Source organism: Brassica napus, chromosome C3, assembly GCF_020379485.1.
Source record: "Brassica napus cultivar Da-Ae chromosome C3, Da-Ae, whole genome shotgun sequence".
NCBI lineage: Eukaryota > Viridiplantae > Streptophyta > Magnoliopsida > Brassicales > Brassicaceae > Brassica > Brassica napus.
This window is the reverse complement of record NC_063446.1, coordinates 65,202,074-65,220,750: the sequence shown is the minus strand read 5'-3', so window position 1 is coordinate 65,220,750 and position 18,677 is coordinate 65,202,074. Positions and strand designations below refer to the sequence as shown.

At 33.6% G+C, this 18,677-nt stretch overlaps 2 protein-coding genes across 3 annotated transcripts; both read left to right on the top strand.

Annotated features, from left to right (window-relative positions):
• The first annotated feature begins 7,178 nt into the window (after positions 1-7,178).
• LOC106433749 (vesicle-associated protein 4-2-like) lies at positions 7,179-9,686 on the top strand. 2 transcript variants are annotated; one of them, XM_048751418.1, is made up of 7 exons: positions 7,179-7,736; positions 8,212-8,282; positions 8,371-8,452; positions 8,564-8,682; positions 8,940-9,017; positions 9,106-9,225; positions 9,340-9,686. In XM_048751418.1, the coding sequence occupies exons 1-7, from the start codon at positions 7,409-7,411 to the stop codon at positions 9,397-9,399; spliced, it is 858 nt and encodes a 285-aa protein (XP_048607375.1). In that variant the 5' UTR covers positions 7,179-7,408; the 3' UTR covers positions 9,400-9,686. The 2 variants fall into 2 exon arrangements, with proteins under 2 accessions (XP_048607375.1, XP_048607374.1); XM_048751417.1 differs by having other exon boundaries at positions 7,270-7,736; positions 8,131-8,282.
• Positions 9,687-15,794: 6,108 nt separating this feature from the next.
• LOC106433747 (sphingosine kinase 2-like) lies at positions 15,795-18,665 on the top strand. The gene is made up of 10 exons (XM_013874569.3): positions 15,795-16,196; positions 16,325-16,447; positions 16,523-16,623; positions 16,775-16,847; positions 17,045-17,131; positions 17,221-17,298; positions 17,395-17,465; positions 17,648-17,917; positions 18,035-18,157; positions 18,240-18,665. Exons 1-10 carry the CDS (start codon positions 15,875-15,877, stop codon positions 18,432-18,434), a joined length of 1,443 nt encoding a protein of 480 aa, XP_013730023.1. The 5' UTR covers positions 15,795-15,874; the 3' UTR covers positions 18,435-18,665.
• Positions 18,666-18,677: the final 12 nt, after the last annotated feature.

Here is an 18,677-nt window from a genome sequence, read left to right as displayed (position 1 = left end):
TATCATATATCAAAGCTCTTATATCTCGGTGTTCTTCTCCATGACTGATAACCTTAACAAATTCCGAGCAATTCACTTTCAAACCACACATATTTTAACCATTTCCTTGTACATTTGATCAGATTTGTGTGATCTGAATACTAAATTAGGTTACCTCCCCACTAAGATATTCCAGCGCAGGCTAACAAACATAACGGATAAGTGTTATCCCCATCTTCCAACTCATAGAGAAAGAAAAGCAAAGAGAGTTTGGTGTCACTATGAACACTGCCACTTAGTATCGTCACCTGAAGGTCATCTTAAATCATTAGATAGACAAGAAATTAGCGGTGGAAGGTCCTTTAGTCCATATAGTTCATAAAAGGTTGTTACATAAGGAAGTTTGTATTTCAGATACAAAGAAAAATAAGGAAGTTTGTATTTAGAATCTCAAAAAGAACGAAATATGCAGATTAATAAAAAAAATATAATAAGAGATTTTCGTTGTAAACAATACCGTTGGATTTCATAAGACAGTTTAAGTTGACGTAGTTAAAAACAAATCATCTATATAATGTTTAAATATATATATATATTTTTAAATAATATTTTTCGTAATACCGTAAAAAAATAAAAAAAAATTAGCAAAAGACTTGATAAGCAAGCATTACGCTCGTGATTAGAACACGAAAAAGAAATCAAATGATGGGATTATGTTTGGTACGAGGCTACGAGCATGTGCTGATCGCTGGAGAAGAACAATCCGACAATCAAAATAAGCTGCGAGCAGGGGCGGATCCAAAACCTTATACAGTATGGGGCAAATTTATATTATATGAGACCATGTAGTAAAGAATATTCAAATTAAAAGCACTAATGTAAACTTAGTATTAATTTCTTAAGGAAAAAGACAAAATAGCATGGAGCACATGCCCCACCCATCTCTTACTTGCGTCCGCCCCTGGCTGCGAGAAGAAGTTTCTTACTTAAAAATTTGGGACCATTTAACAATTTTCTTTTTTAACTATATATAAATTATATTGCAAAATATTTTTCTGAGAAATTCTTTGCAATAAGTTTAGTTAAAAATATAAAACTAAATTTGGTTTAAAAGATATACATATATAAGTATTTTGTTTGCTAAAGTAAATTTTTATAAAAATTGAAACTTTACACTTCTAACATATCCTGAGGCAGTCTCAGTCTCAATCTTCGACATAAGCAGCAAATATCCAAGTATAAGCACATTCTTAATTAAGTTCTACTTCTACATCATCTAAAAAAATAGATTTAACTGTGGAGTAACCTTTTGATAGATGAGTTGCATCACATCGATCAATTAGCAAATTTATTTTAAAGGAGAACCAAGAGGGCCTACTATTCCTATAGGAGCTTAAGACAAGGAAACTTCTTATCTTTTCTTTTTCTGTTTATTAATGTACTAATCTCGTTGTTTACAAAAGTGAAAAAGATAATTGTATCCTTGTGTTTCGTATTGCTAGAGAAAAATTTTGGATCTTTTTTGTTGACGATAGTATTTTCTTATCCCCTATATATTAAAGGAAAAACACTTTTAAAACTTACCTAAAAAGTTTATTGGCAAAATATGTGACGTGGTGACGTAGCTTCACGAGAAACTTTTATTTAGTAAAACGCTTAGGTGTCACACATAGAACGTTTCTCACCAAAACTAAACTGTGAATTTAATGCGTTCACACTAATATTTTTTTAAAAGAACTTTATACCATCTATACTTTTCTCAACGAACATTTTTACGTGATAACCTTCAGTTTCAAGTTCGATTACGTGATTTATCAATCCTCTCAATATAATCATAGCATCAATAAAAATTCCTTATTTCTCTATACGTTTATGTTAAAAACAGTAACCCATCTGATCTATCGCCATTAAGTCGACAGATCCGTAGAGACGACAAAACGATGAAACTTTAGTGCGATGCTAAGTGTTAATGAAATAACCCTTTTCTCCATACCTGCTTTCATGCATTTAGCAGACCACTCACGTTCTTGAGAACCGTCTCTCATTGCTAAAAGAGGACGTTGAAAATTTATTTCTAGATAAATATGTCGTACTCGGTTTTGTTACAGCTCGATGAGGTGATCTCTGTTTGGAGGAGACTGAATAACTGTAAATCGTCTCGGCTAGTGTATTATTCTATCGAGCAAGCAATATAAGCATGCGAGTGTCACCACCTTTGCCGCCATGAGAGCTCTGCATTAGACGACCTTGAAGATGAGAAGAAACTTCCAGGAATGAACCACCAGTAAGTCTCACGTGCTGGTCGCATCTGGAGCAACCTTTACAATTTAGAGGGTCAAATAACCTTCAATTTTTTTTATTATGCTATTATGTTTTCTGAATTTAAAGGAGCTATAATTATTTTATTTCACACGGTTATTGTTTTGCTTATAATATGTTATTGATCCATTTTTTTCGATTTTATTTGTTAAACACGTAAGTCCATAACTACTACAACGTGATAGGCGAAATATAAAAAAAAATATTTTCCAAAACTTCTTCTTAAACTTGTAAACACCATATATTAAATTTTAATATTAGTAAATCTATTATAAAAAGTCTTTGGCTTCGTCCCTGAGAACAATCATACATTTAGTTCTATCTAACTATTATTTAAAGTATACCTTATGTTATACATAATCATAATATGTAATTTCAATATTAATATAGATATCTTATCCGCGCTTGCGCGGATTACTATCTAGTATGAAGTGAAAGTCAAGCAAAATAGAGATTTTAAAATATACAGATGTACGAAAATATTGCGGGACAACGACTAAATGCAGCAAAAAAATTCATAGTTTTGGAAATAAAGTGACTATGTTAGGAAATAAGACATAAAAGTGTGTTTGCATTACGATAGTAATGAGGTACGTGGGTGTATTTAGGATTATCGGAGAAAGATACATGGTTCGAAAATGAAAAAAAAAAAACAATTTCAAGAAAAATGAAAGTTCTTTCTTTGTATACGATCAAATTAATGGGCATGTTAACTAATAGTCAACAAGATTCTTATCTAATGGAGAAAACAAATAAAATATGTGGCGCAAACAATATTCCTATACGTGATGCTGTGTTTACTACTAACACAAAAAGTTATTGAAGTAAACTAATGAATATGATTTCAAACTTATGGTAGAGTTTAAAATAAAATAACAGAAGGCTTTATTGGATCAAATGAGATAAAATGTGTGTCTCCAAGATTTCATGAGATTGAGTTTCAGATATTTCCACAATTTCAGTTTAGCCTTAGTTACAAAACAATTGTTGAGAATCATTTTCGCTCGTTCCTACTTGCTAGAATCCTGCAGGATCAATATATAATATTCTATTTGTTTCAAAACACATGAAGTTTTAGGATTGTGCACAATTATTAAAAATTTATTTTTATCTTTAAAATATTATTAAAATATAAATTAAAAATTATTTAACCTATCACAAAAGCGACTATAAAACATCACTGGTTACACAATTTTTGATAAAGTTAAAAAGTGCATTGATACGTGAAAACATAATCTATTTTGAAACATCAAAAAACTTCCTAAAACACCATCTATTTAGAAACAAAGGGAGTTAAATTCATTATGCACTGCGGGACAACGACTGCGGGAAATACAATATAGAGAGATTTTAAAATACATTAGATCTACGGAAATACTGTGGGACAATGATTAAATGCAGCAAAAGAATTCATAGTTTTGGAAATAAAGTGATAATGTTAGGAAACAAGACATAAAAGAGTGTTTCCATTATGATAGTAATGAGGTATGTCGATGTATTTAGGAGCCTAAACTAATGAATGTGATTTCAAACTTATGGTAGGTTTAAAATAAAATAACATAAGCCTTTATTGGATCGAATGAGATAAAATGTGTGTCTCGAAGATTTCATGAGATTGAGTTTCAGATATTTCCACAATTTCAGTTTAGCCTTAGTTACAAAACAATGTTGAGACTCATTTTCCCTCGTTCCTACTTGATAGAGTCCTGCGGGATCAATATATAATATTCACTCTATTTCAAAATACATGATGTTTTAGGATTGTGCACAATTATTAAAAACTTATTTTTTATCTTAAAAATATTATTAAAATATAAATTAAAAATTATTCAGCCAATCACAAAAGAGAATATAAAACATCATTGGTTACACAGTTTTTGATAGAGTTAAAAAGTGCATTGATATATGAAAACATCATCTATTTTGAAACATCAAAAACTTCATAAAACATCATCTATTTAGAAACAGAGGGAGTAAAATACATTATGCACTACAGGACAATAACTGCGAGAAATACAATATTGAGAGATTTAAAAAAAAATATTAGATCTACGGAAATACTGCGGGACAACGATTAAATGCAGCAAAAGAATACATAGTTTTGGAAATAAAGTGATTATGTTAGGAAACAAGACATAAAAGAGTGTTTCCATTACGATAGTAATGAGGTATGTGGATGTATTTAGGAGCCTAAACTAATGAATGTAATTTCAAACTTATGGTAGGTTTAAAATAAAATAACAGAAGCTTTTGTTGGATCGAATGAGATAAAATGTGTGTCTCGAAGATTTCATGAGATTGAGTTTCAGATATTTCCACAATTTCAGTTTAGCCTTAGTTACAAAACAATTGTTGAGACTCATTTTCCCTCGTTCCTACTTGCTAGAGTCATGCGGGATCAATATATAAAATTCACTCTGTTCCAAAATACATGATATTTTAGGATTGTGCACAATTATTAAAAACTTATTTTTTACCTTAAAAATATTATTAAAATATAAACTAAAAATTATTCAACCAATCATAAAATAAAATATAAAACATCATTGGTTACACAGTTTTTGATAAAGTTAAAAAGTGCATTGATATATGAAAACATCATCTATTTTGAAACATCAAAAACTTCCTAAAACATCATCTATTTAGAAACATAGGGAGTAAAATACATTATGCACTGCGGGACAACGACTGCGAGAAATACAATATAGAGATATTTTAAAATATATTAGATCTACGGAAATACTGCGGGACAACGATTAAATGCAGCAAAATAATTCATAGTTTTGGAAATAAAGTGATTATGTTAGGAAACAAGACATAAAAGAGTGTTTCCATTACGATAGTAATGAGGTATGTGGATGTATTTAGGAGCCTAAACTAATGAATGTGATTTCAAACTTATGGTAGGTTTAGAATAAAATAACAGAAACCTTTATTGGATCGAATGAGATAAAATGTGTGTCTCGAAGATTTCATGAGATTGAGTTTCAGATATTTCTACAATTTCAGTTTAGCCTTAGTTATAAAACAATTGTTGAGACTCATTTTCCCTCGTTCCTACTTGCTAGAGTCCTGCGGGATCAATATATAATATTCACTCTGTTTCAAAATACATGAAGTTTTAGGATTGCGCACAATTATTAAAAATTTATTTTTATCTTAAAAATATTATTAAAATATAAATTAAAAATTATTCAACCAATCACAGAAGAGACTATAAAACATCATTGGTTACACAGTTTTTGATAAAGTTAAAAAGTGCATTGATATATGAAAATATCATCTATTTTGAAACATCAAAAACTTCATAAAACATCATCTATTTAGAAACATAGGGAGTAAAATACATTATGCACTGCGGGAAATACAATATAGAGAGATATTAAAATATATTAGATCTACGAAAATTCTGCGGGACAATGATTAAATGCAGCAAAAGAATTCATAGTTTTGGAAATAAAGTGATTATGTTAGGAAACAAGACATGAAAGAGTGTTTGCATTACGATAGTAACGAGGTACGTGGATGTATTTAAGAGCCTAAACTAATGAATGTGATTTCAAACTTACGGTAGAGTTTAAAATAAAATAACAGAAGCCTTTATTGGATCGAATGAGATATAATGTGTGTCTCCAAGATTTCATGAGATTGAGTTTCAGATATTTCCACAATTTCAGTTTAGCCTTACTTACAAAACAATTGTTGAGACTCATTTTTCTCTCTTGCTAGAGTCCCGCGGGATCAATATATAATATTTCCTTTGTTTCAAAATAGAGCAATTCTCTCAAATAGCCATTTTTAAGTTTTTGCCACAAAATAGCACTAAAAATATTGACCAAAATAGTTTTTTTTTTATTTTGAAAATTTTAATTTTAATTTTTTTTTTTAACTTTGAAACCCTATCTCCAAAACCCTACCTTTTAACTCTAAATCCTACGTCTAGATTAGTTAACCCTATGGTAAAAATACATTTTTACCTTTTAATAAAACTTATTTTGGTCATTTTCTTCATTGATTACTATTTTTGTGACAAAAACTTAAAAAAGTTATCATAGGAAATTTCTCTTCAAAATACATGAAGTTTTAGGAGTGTGCACAATTATGAAAAACTTATTTTTTATCTTAAAAATATTATTATTAAAATATAAATTTAAAACTATTCAACCAATCACAGAAGAAACTATAAAACATCATTGGTTACGCAGTTTTTGATAAAGTTAAAAAGTGCATTGATATAGAAAAACATCATCTATTTTAAATCTATTTTGAAACATCAAAAACTTCCTAAAACATCGTCTATTTCTATTTAGAAACACACGGAGTAAAATACATTATGCACTGACCGTAAATTCTCTAGAATCCGACCCTGACCACTACTGATCAACATCCCATTCCCGGACCTTGGCTTAACCCGAGGTTAAAGACTAACATGTATGTATGCATTAAGAAAGTTTTTGACGTTGCCTCAAGAACAATGAGTTTGAGTCCCATATCGAAAGCTATAGATTTCAAGAAAAAACAACAAATCCTACCCCGATATATGAGTTAGATTGACTAATAAGATAAAAGTATGTCATCAATCCCCCCACCCGTACGATATTTGTACTGTGCATATCAAACGTATTCAACACCGCTGAATATTATCAGGATCTAAAAAAAAAATACATAAAAAAACGAAAAAGTTTGAATTTATCTGGAAACCACGAAAAAGACTTGAAAGCGAACATTTAAAAATGACTTTGTTTTGACTTAAAAAAAAAAACGACTTTGTAAGAGAATCGAATACGCTGTCGTTGGGAGGTTATGTCTCGATCGCTTTTTATTTTAGTCGACCTCCACTTTCCGATTCGATGTTCTTCCGCACTAATCAAGCACACAACACATAACTATGACTCGTTAAATCAATTAAATCCGGACGTGAAGTCAATTAGTTAAATCCACTTTCTCTCTCTCCCTCTCGCGTCCGATCTCTCTCTCTCTCTCTCTCTCTCTCTCTCTCTCTCTCTCTCTTCTCCAACAAACAAACAACACATCTCTCTCTCTCCTCACGAGTCAACTCTCTCTCTCTCTCTCTCTCTCTCGCCGTTTCTTCGCCGCGAATCGACCTCCGATGACTATGACGACGGAGGAGAAACCAGCATCTGACGGCCGAGGCTGGGGTATCTTCAAAATCCCGTTTCGAAACTCTCACGGAAACGCCTCTAGTGCCGCCACGTCACCGTTTCCGTCGGGAGCTTCTTCCTCTTCTTCTGCATCTTCTCATCTCCATAATCACCATCACCACCACCACCATCATGGCTACAACGGACCTCACGGTGATGGATCGGGTCAAAACCAGCACCCGACTCCTTCGCCTTCAGTATCGTCCGTCGCTAAGTCGCTTCTGCCTGTAAAACGGAGATTGAAGCTTGATCCGTCGGAGAAGCTCTATTTCCCTTGTGAGTTTGTTCGAATCTCATCTTAATCGGAAATCTGGGGGGTTGTTTCTGAAGCTAATTAAAACTTCGATCTGATTTTAAATCTCACTATCTAATTTTGGATCGATTTGTAAATAAATAAATATGATATTATTGACTTCACGGAGAAAGAAAAAAGTTTGTAACTTTGGATTTGTTCATTTTCTTGTCGCATGGCTCTGAACTTTTGAGACTAGACGTTGACCTGAGTTTACTTGAATGAACTAATCTTAGAGGTAGCAGACTTGATACGGTGCCGTTTTGAATCAAAAGTTTTGATTTTTAAATTGATCCCCAAGTAACACTGTAAAAGATGACATTTTGCGGTTATATCAAAGTGATTGATTCTTTGCTTTATTGTTTGTGTGTTTACAAGTTAAAGAGTCGTCAGTTGTTTTCCTCTTCATTGAATTGAAGAGTACTGAACCAGATTGTTGTTTACTTTTGGTGTGCGAAGATGAGCCTGGGAAGCAAGTGAGGAGCGCTATTAAGATTAAAAACACCAGCAAATCACATGTAGCGTTTAAGGTATGTTTTTTTTTAAGTATCTAAGCGTTTTTGATTACCAGAGTGTTTGCGTTTTCAATGTGCTTTACCCTTGTTGCTCTTTTTCCAGTTTCAAACAACTGAGCCGAAGAGTTGCTTCATGCGTCCGCCGGGTGCTATTCTTGCCCCTGGAGAGACTATTATCGCCACTGGTAATTATTCTTCTTCTTATTCTCTACACTTATCCCTATTAGAGAATTGGGTATAGTAGGCTGTGCATGTGTTGTGACTATTTTTTCTTTCTCTTTTGTTGAAATGTACAGTGTTCAAATTTGTTGAGCCTCCTGAGAATAACGAGAAGCCAATGGACCAAAGGAGCAGGGTTAAGTTTAAAATCATGAGCCTGAAGGTTAAAGGTCCTATGGACTATGTACCTGAGCTGGTATGTTGATCTTTTGAGCTCTTCTTTGAAAATTAGAAAACGTTAGTAACAATATGTCAGTATCCAAGTGGAACATATGATATTTTAGTTCATCTCTAAAACATAACAAGTAGAGATTTCCAGTTACTTTCTCTAGGCAGACATTTAAAGCAAGCATGTGTGCTATTGTTTGTCTTCTTCTTACATTTCTGACGCTCCATTGAATCTTCTTTCCATTTTAAAGAAATATCGATTGTTTTTGTTTCTGTTTTCTACAGTTTGATGAGCAGAAGGAAGATGTGTCTAAGGAGCAAATATTGCGTGTTATCTTCCTGGATCCAGAACGTCCCAACCCTGTGAGTATAAGCCTATGTAAATGATTCTGTAACATACTAAACTCTTATGGTCTCTCTCTCTAATTACATATGTGATGAATGAAAAAAGGCACTGGAGAAACTAAAGCGTCAGCTAGCTGAAGCAGATGCAGCAGTGGAGGCAAGAAAGAAACCACCAGAGGAAACAGGTCCAAAGATGATTGGAGAAGGACTTGTGATTGATGAATGGGTGAGTCACATTTGCTACATCTTAAGAATCTTTCTCTCTATTATCTCTTCCCATTAGATGATTTTGAAATTCTGACGTTGTCGTTGTGGTCTCTCCTCTCTGAAAAAAACACAGAAGGAGCGACGAGAGAGATATCTTGCACAGCAACAAGGCGAAGGAGTTGACTCTGTCTAAGAACTAAAAAGGTCCTTCTCAAGCAGTAAAACGAGTGTGTGCTTGTGAAGAAAGAAGAAGAGACCAAGATATTGAATTTTCTCTGCTAACTTCAACATTCATAATGCAATCTAAGGATCATGTTGGTCTGATAGACAAAACTTTTTCATGTAAAAAAAAAAGTAAACGTGGTGGGGTTTGATAAAGAATTGTTCATGTTAAGACTTGAGACTAATTAAAAAGAGAGAGGACGCGGTGGCTGAATCAACCCGGTTGATTCAGTTTTAACCGAATCTCCTTTACTTGAATCGTTTGATTTTGTTCACTCGGTCGTTCGTACAATTCGTACCGGTCAGTAGGATCAGAAACCCGGTCAGGACACAGCAGTATCTAATTCAAATGTTCGGTAGGACCAGCCGACCAGGGTTGCGAACCAGGAATCTCTTAGCTCACGTGTGCAACTTATCAACCCTTCCTCTTTATTTCTGCTCTGTTACTTGTGTATGATCTCGTCTTGTGTTCTTATTGATCTCGATGGCACCTTAATCAACACATGTATACATGAATACTTTGTTACAGTTTTATTATCGTAACTTCAGTATTCAACAGATGTCTTTTTCTTGTAGATGGTGTTGAGGGTGACATATAACATATTGAGGAAGTATCTGTGTAAATATGGAAGGCAATGGAATGGAAGAGCAAGCACTTAAGATAGTAGGGAAGAGTCCCTTAGAAGCAGCGACTACCATTGTTGAAGATTATGAACTTCCCTGTGGTGTTGATGAAAACAATTCGGATGTTTGTCATCTTCTTTTGTTTCTATGGTTCTTGAATTTCTTGTGTTGTGTGTTTGTAGGATGGACAAGACCAAGGCCCTTCCAGGTGCAAACAGGTTGATTCGACATTTGAAAGGTCGTGGAATGCCTATGGCATTGGCTTCAAATTCTTCAAGGGCTAATATTGCGTCCAAAATCTCTTATCATGAAGGTATGCAACACATTTTATGAAATGTTCACTCAATTAAGGAAAATCTTGTGTTTTGTTTCATTGTTTTATATAAAATAAAAATTTGAATTTATTAGTATTTAAAGTTTTGATCTATCGATTATAAAATATAAAAAATTAATATAATTATTTGTTATTTATTTTTTTATTTTATGATGTTTTAAACAAACCAATGTTTAATGTATTGTACCGTGTTTAAATTCAAATAAATTCCACAACTAAAAACTTGGTTACTCCCCTATTTATGATGATTTATGGATTTAAAAATGTTTTAGGATATCTAACTCTCAATAAAATTTTGAATTTTAAGTAAACTTATCTTACTTTTGTATTTGTTAAGATACAAGTACATTTAGTTTTGACAAAAATATAATTATTTACAAAATTGGCTATCTTTTTATACTAAGTTGATGTGAAATTTTTCTTATACTTGTATTTATCTTATTTAATTTTTTTTAACAATAATGTGGATAATTTACATATATGGTATATACTCAGTTGTTATTTTTCTTTTCATTTTAGGAATCTTAACACAAAATCAAAAACTTTATTATTAAGATTGTCATATCAAAAGAATGCCATGCCACATTTTTCACTAAATCATGTCATATATTTTTGTGAGAATAAATGTGGTGATGATATAGTAAAAAAGACTGAAAATATTTAGCTTAAATTTAACAAAAACAGAAAATTACATATATGTAATTGCTAGATAGTTTTTTAAAGATGAACTAAACGAGTCAAGTGTTTAAGAGAGGACAAGCGAACCAATATGTTGGTAAATCAAAATCGTTTGAGAATTTAGTGGATTCCGACTACCACAGTGTATGTTTAAGAAGAAGATATTGCTAATAGTTAAATTTACTGAGTAGATGAATATTATATACGCTTCGTACTTCTACACTTAAAAGTGATGATAATGATGTAACATGTTTTGCAATACTTGTTATTAAATTGTTTTCCTCATGTGAGACTTAAATGGCTACAAATATTATAATTTACTTTACGTTGTTGGTTTTTTTATAGGATAGAAAATATTCGTTTTGTTATTGTAGAAAACTATAATTGTCCAAAATTTGTAAATATTAATAATCTAAAGGATTGGAATAGCTTGAAAAAACAAGAAAAATATAATGACTTCTTAGATAACTATTCAACAAAAATATAATGACTTCTTAGATAATTCAATGACTTTATTAACATTTTTATGTCTACAGATTTATCAAAAGAACGTCTGTAGAAGTGCTTTAGAAATCCAAATGTCTACAACTCAATTTTTCTAGCTTTCCAAAAAAAGTATAACATTTCATTTAACTTTTATTGAAAGAATAAAGTCATCTTAGTTTTTCATGTCTTATTAGTTTGATTACAGTCATCATAGTAATCAAAGTCATACTAATTTGAGTATAAACTAGTCTTTCCAGTGGCATTAGTTTAATTGCAGACTGTTTTTATTATGCAAAAAAATTATTACAAAATTCTAAATGATTAATTTATGTTATGAAATTTTTAAAAGATTATTAGTTTTTCTAGTGGCATTAATTTGATTACAAACTGGTATTATTTTTTATTTATTCAATAAAAGAAAATTTAATTTCGCATTTTAAATATGGTGTTAAACACGTGTATGTAATATTAATCTGCTGCAGATGGATACCAATCATGCCTTTTAAATAATCTACCGCTGAGATCTTACCGCCAAAATTCTAGAGTAATAACATTTAAAGCTACATCAAGAAATTTACAGCTATAATTCTACATCAAAAAAAATTAAAGCTACAATATTTACCAGTCAGACCCATAGATCTGTGAAAACAAGAGGAATTTCAATGAAGAGGAGTGATTTAGTACAAAGTTTATCTAGTTGTTCTAAAAACATCAGGAGCTTGATTTTAGAGTTCATTGGATCCCAAAACTAAAGATTTTTATGTCATGTTAAAGATTGAAGTATGGAGATCACATTAAAATGTGTATGTGTGCTACATCTTTTTTTGGTTGGATCATACAAATAAAGGATTGTTTTTTGATTCTTTTTAAACAAGAGCTCAATGGTGTTAAGATAATAAAATATTTTAGGCGTTTTCTTCCTCTTCAGTGACATTATGGTGACGATAACTGCTTGCATTGGCAACTCCAAATTGTTATGTTCATCACAAGTGTTATCTTCGGACATCACGTAGAAATTACAGAGAAATACACAATTTTCATCAGCTGTATGACCACAAAGAGAATAATAGAAAGATTTCATTTAAAATTATTTCACAATGTATGTAGCCAATTGAGATTAGAAGCAAAATGTACCTTTTAACTCAAATCGTCCATTACCAAAGGATATAGCAGCCATTGGAAGATAGGGGTGGATAGAAAAAGCACTGTACAAATATGCATTAAGTTAGGATCTCATCAAGAGCTGGTGAATTTACTCAACAACATAATGGAAGCTACCTGAAGCAGCTTGATATCCAGAGACCCAATTTCCTGTTTGAAAATCATACATGGGAATGATGTTGGTCAACATAGTCTACAAGAGATAGGTATTTAAATCCTGATTGTCAACACATCAGTAGACAGACTGCTACCTTTGATGTCTATAGGAGATATGAAATAGAGAAAGAGAAGTTGAAAGGGCTGTTTATGAAGCATCATGGCATGATTTTTCTCACCATTGATTTATGGGTAGCTAGGCCTCAGAATATGGGATATATCTGTTTAACTGGCCACTACATTGATGATGGTTGGAGATTAAACAACAAGATTTTAGAATTTTGTGAGATGAAGTCTCCACATACAGGTGATCTGATTGCTACTAAGATCTTCGAATCTTTGAAGGAATGGGAGTATAGAGAAGAAGATTTTCTCCATTACTCCAGACAATGCCACAAACAACAATAGTATGTTGAGAATTCTCAAGGGAAAGCTACATATGACAAGTAAAAGCGATGGAGGTCTGTTGTGTGATGGTAATCACCTACATGTGAGATGTTCTGCTCACATTTTGAACCTCATAGTTAAAATGGCTTGGAGTTAGTAAATAGTCTTCCGCATAATATTAGAGAGAGTGTGAGATATGTGAAAGCATCGCCACAAAGGAAAGAAGCATTTGCAGTATGTGTAGAGAGAGTAGGAATTAGAGGTGGAGCTGGATTGTCACTTGATGTTCCTACTCACTGAAACTCTACATACGAGATGCTGGTTAGAGCTCTCAAGTCTAAGGAGGCATTTGCTAGCATGGAGTCTTATGATCCGAACTATAAGACCAATCCTTCAGTAGATGAGTGGACCGTGGAGCAAAGATCTGTGAATTGTTGAAGCCATTCAGTGTTATAACAACCGATTTTTCAGGTTCATAGTATCACACTTCTAATATCTACTTCACACAAGTATGGAATATACCATTGTTATTGGAGAAATATTCCGTTTGTGATGATCTTGGGGTGAGAGAAATGGCCAGAGACATGCAAGTTAAGTTTGATAAATACTGGAAGGATTATTGTGTAATCTTGGCTATGAGAGCAGCTCTAGATCCAAGAATAAAGATTAATATGCTGGAAGCAGCTTATAAAGAAGTGGATCTGACTACTACAAGCTTGGAGACTGAAAAACTCAAGAAAAGTTTGAGTGATCTCTATAAAGAGTATCAAAAACTGTCTCAAACAAGTTCTTCAGGTGGTTCACTTGCGCCAACTCCACATGAGATTGTCACAGAATCTCCACTTGAAGATGATTACTATAATGTAAGTAACTTAGTATAATTTTAGGTAATCTCAGTCATTCATTATATTGAAATTTATAATTTTGGTATAAATGTTCATAATGAAAGATTTTTTTGAGTTGGAAAAGAGCATTGGAGGTGGAGCTGGTGATCCAAAGACACATTTGGATATCTATTTGGAAGAACCCAGGCTAAATAGGAAGGCTAACTTAAATTTGGATGTCTTGAGTTATTGGAAAGAGAACCAATATCGATTTGGGGATTTATCATCTATGGCCAGAGACATCCTCATCATTCCGATCACCACAGTAGCTTCTGAGTCTGCCTTTAGCGTTGGTTCCTGAGTTTTAACTCCTTACCGAAACCGTCTCTTACCTAAAAATGTCCAAGCTCTTCTTTGCACTAGGAATTTGCTGCGTGGTTTTGCTGAATACCAAGGTAAAAAAGCTTAAACATACCATTTATGACTATTTATTTGTAACTGATTCATATTATATTTTGTAGGAACAATTGAAGACCTTTTGATGAAAATGAAGATGTTAAAAAAAAAAAAGTAGTTCAAGAGTGGAGTCTTCAACATCAAAAGATTGAAGTGTTTGATGAAACACTGGTATGTAGTGTTTCGGTTATGTCTTATATCAGTTTATAATATGTTTGATGAAAATATAGTGATAGGTTATGATTTGATTATAGAAAGGTCTTGTTTAGCTTAGCATATTTTGTTCTTGTGTCCCGTGTAAATGGTTAAGAGAATGTGGTTTCATGTGTGTTTGTTTAACGTGTTAGTTACAACTTGTAGACATGGTTAAGAGAATGTGCGTTTGTTTAGCTTAGTAAGTTTCTGGTATCTTATCAGTATATCTGACCAGAAGGATGTCTGTACGCTGAAACAGTTGCTGAATATGTTATTTTCTGGCCTCTAAAAATCATTGTTACATATTCCTTTTTCTAGCTGGACAGGGATTTTCCGAAGGCATTGTGCAAGATTGATTAGAACATATATATGTTTATGAACTTTCTATTCTAGTTATGTTTTGACTCTCTTTCTAAAACCATTTGATGATTGTTGTTTCTAGTTTTTGTTAATGTGAACTCTTTGTGATTTGTAAACTTTAAAGTTTTAGCTGAAACAAAACAATGTAATGTTCGGTGTTTTGATTATGGAGTTGTATTTTATTTGACAAATTTGATTGAAGGAACAGATAATTAATTCATGATATAAACAGATCATATTCAATGTTTTTTAAAGTAATCAGGCTCTAAACGGACTTGGAACAGGCTTAAAGCTAAACGGGCTTTACATAAATGGACTCTAAACGGATTTGGTTTAATCGGACTTTAAACGGACAACTATTAAACGGACACGGACATAAACGGACGCAGACGCAAACGGGCCAGACAGGCCCGTTATAACATTCCTAGTCTACATATATAGATGATATTCTTCTAGCTACTACACCTTCTGGCTTAATTATCTTAGATTTTTTACAGCTTCAAGAGGAGTGACTTGTACATCTAGAAAGAAGACTCGATAGAATGGCTAATCTCTTGAATCGGTAAAACGGTGCCGTTTCTGGTTACGACTTTGTACAAGCCGCCCTCTTTGTACACTTGTATCGTAACTAAAGATCGTTACGCCACGTCATCTCACCCATTCGCCTAATACAGCGCGTGGTTTCCACTTCCCATCTGATCGGACAAAAAGTAGCAAGCAACAAAGTCAATTTCTTTGTTCTTAACTCACCTGCGAAGCTAACAAAGAATCTAACTCTCTCCGTTATGGCTCCGGCGGAGGTAATAGTCGTCGACCTAGTCTTAATAGACGGCGAACTCGGGATGGTGAAGTTGACCGCCGATGGAGTTTTAGAAGCGATCGAGTACGGCGAACCCAGCCGTTACTGGACGGTGAAGAAAGACGTTCTCGGTTTCGTCGTGGAAGGTAAATATATTAGAATCAAAACAGTGGTGGAGAGAGAGGAAGGTATCTGTTGCGGAGAGTTTGGTGGAGATTACTCCAGAAAAGACTTCGTCTTTGAGCCTTTCTCTGAAGATGCTAAGAATAGATTCTGCTTCAAGCTCCGTCAATACCTTGACTCTCTCGGTTAGTCCTTTCTTGCCAACCCTTTTATAGTAGCTAGGGTTTAAGAAAAAAAAAAGGAAACTTGTGTAACACGGTGATTAAGAAACTCTCAGAATGCTAAAACTGGCAAGTCTTTGTTGAAATTGTAGGTCGGCCAAAGAGGTTGCTTGTGTTTGTGAACCCTTTTGGCGGGAAGAAATCTGCTCTAAAGATATTTGAAAAGCAAGTGAAGCCATTGTTTGAAGATGCTGACATTCAACTTGATGTTCAAGGTTCCTGATTTCTTCCCCCTCTGTTTCCCAGAACTCTTCTCTATGAAACTAACAATTGAAATGTTGATTTTCTAGAAACCAAGTATCAGTTGCATGCAAGGGAAATGGTTAGGTCCATGGATGTATCAAAGTATGATGGTATTGTTTGTGTCAGTGGCGACGGTGTCCTTGTTGAGGTAAGTGATATGCTTTCATTTTAAAAGTGATTCTGCTCTTAGAGAAAGCAATCCCTTGTCTGTTGTGTTTGCTTAGATCTGATTCTGAGTTTATTCGATTATTTTCTTAATGATCTCTGATTTTTTACAAGTGTGTCTTAATTTTAAATAGGTTGTAAATGGACTGCTTCAAAGAGCAGACTGGAAAACTGTCTTCAAATTGCCAATTGGAGTGATCCCTGCAGGTTTGTCGTCTGGTCTATGAGGAACCCTTAAGAACTTTGCTTTTTTTTTGTGTTCTTAGTAAATAGTAATTTTTATGTGAATGGGGTTGGATGCTATATGTTAAGATGCATTCCACGGATCTAAAAATACATTTTAAATATCCTTTTTAGCTTTTTTTTCCCCTGTTTGTATGCTTCAATGTAATTTTTGGATCCAGGAACTGGTAATGGCATGATAAAGTCATTGTTGGATGCGGTTGGGCTTCAGTGCTGTGCAAATAGTGCTACTATCTCTATTATCCGAGGTCCTACTCCGTGCAATTGCCTCCTTCAAAAACAGTCTTTCTTTATACCCATGAAGCAGCTCACTTTCAACATAATTTGGTATTGGCAGGTCATACACGTTCTTTAGATGTGGCAACTATCTCACAAGGAAATACCAAATTCTTCAGCGTCTTGATGCTTGCTTGGGGTATGCAAGTATATTTTGCTAATGAAAATAGTGCCTGAGCTTGGTAGATAGATTATACCGTTGGTTGTGTTGAGATTAATGCTGATTTGTTTTCAGGTTTAGTGGCTGATATAGACATAGAGTCAGAGAAGTTCAGATGGATGGGTAGTGCTCGCATGGACTTCTATGTATGTTTAGTTGAAAACACTGACGATCTTTTGCATTGCAAGTCTTAAAACTGTGCATGTAGTCAGTATGTTGAAATATATCCATTAATTAGTTGCTTGTGGATTATCTGATTTTGCTCAGCTGTTGTCTTATTCAACTAAAGATAATATTCAATGCTCTCCTGACTGGCTTGTATCTGTAGGCCATTCAAAGGATAATATGTTTAAGACAATACAATGGACGAGTTTTGTTTCTACCGGCTCCTGGTTTTGAAGGCTATGGGCAGCCAACAAGTTACCGTCTATACAAAGAGCCACCTGTTAGCAATAATAAGGCGCTTGGATACCAAGGACCTGATACTAAATTTGAAGATGTTGACGAATGGAGAGAAATCAAAGGCCCTTTTGTTTCAGTATGGCTTCATAATGTTCCCTGGGGTGCTGAGAACAATTTGGTTGCTCCTGCAGCAAAGGTAAGTTTTACACATTTTGTGACATTTCTAAATCAGGAAACACCGTTCTTGGAGGACTAGGCCTTCATGAGAAAATAAGAAAATTTGATGTGGCTAAGTTTTGTGTTATCTGAGCAGTTTTCTGATGGCTTCCTGGATTTGATTGTCTTGAAAAAGTGCCCTAAGCTAGCTTTGCTATCGCTTATGACACAGATAAGTGAAGGAACACATGTTCAGTCACCATACGTAGCATATCTAAAGGTTTGCCATCTGATACCATGAATTCAGTAGTCCCTTGTGAATTTGGCTAAAAGATTGAAATCAATTTACTGTATATAAAAAGGTGAAGGCATTTGCACTTGAACCGGGTATACTGGTAGGCGAACCAGACACAGAAGGAATCATAGATGCAGATGGAGAGGTATTGGCAAGGGGAAGAAGATCCTATAAATGTGAGCAAATTGCTTTGATGTCCTACGACAAGCTTCAAGTAACAGTTGATCAAGGTTTGGCCACTCTCTTCTCTCCTGAGTATTGATTATATGTTACAACACTACACGATGAGATGAAGACACATTCACACATCATAATTCATAAACAATGATTGACGTTTTAATAATTGTTTAATTACTGTAAATGGCGTTTCCTTGTGGTGGTTGTAATTTAATTGTTTCTCTCATGTACAGAATCACACTTGTTTTGTGTTTTTTTTCTTCTTCTCAGTATTAATCGTAAAGATTCCTTTTCTTAAAAAAAAAATTCTGAGATTCTTTTTTGGCTT

What these genes read in the sequence shown, in the direction of transcription:
- LOC106433749 (XM_048751417.1), top strand. Translation starts at nt 7,409, where the DNA reads ATGACTATGACGACGGAGGAGAAACCAGCATCTGACGGCCGAGGCTGG. An exon ending in TGGACTATGTACCTGAGCTG is followed by an intron (nt 8,683 to 8,939) that starts GTATGTTGATCT and finishes TGTTTTCTACAG; the next exon opens with TTTGATGAGCAGAAGGAAGA. An exon ending in GACTTGTGATTGATGAATGG is followed by an intron (nt 9,226 to 9,339) that starts GTGAGTCACATT and finishes AAAAAAACACAG; the next exon opens with AAGGAGCGACGAGAGAGATA.
- LOC106433747 (XM_013874569.3), top strand. Translation starts at nt 15,875, where the DNA reads ATGGCTCCGGCGGAGGTAATAGTCGTCGACCTAGTCTTAATAGACGGC. An exon ending in CATTCAACTTGATGTTCAAG is followed by an intron (nt 16,448 to 16,522) that starts GTTCCTGATTTC and finishes TTGATTTTCTAG; the next exon opens with AAACCAAGTATCAGTTGCAT. An exon ending in TGGTTGCTCCTGCAGCAAAG is followed by an intron (nt 17,918 to 18,034) that starts GTAAGTTTTACA and finishes TTATCTGAGCAG; the next exon opens with TTTTCTGATGGCTTCCTGGA.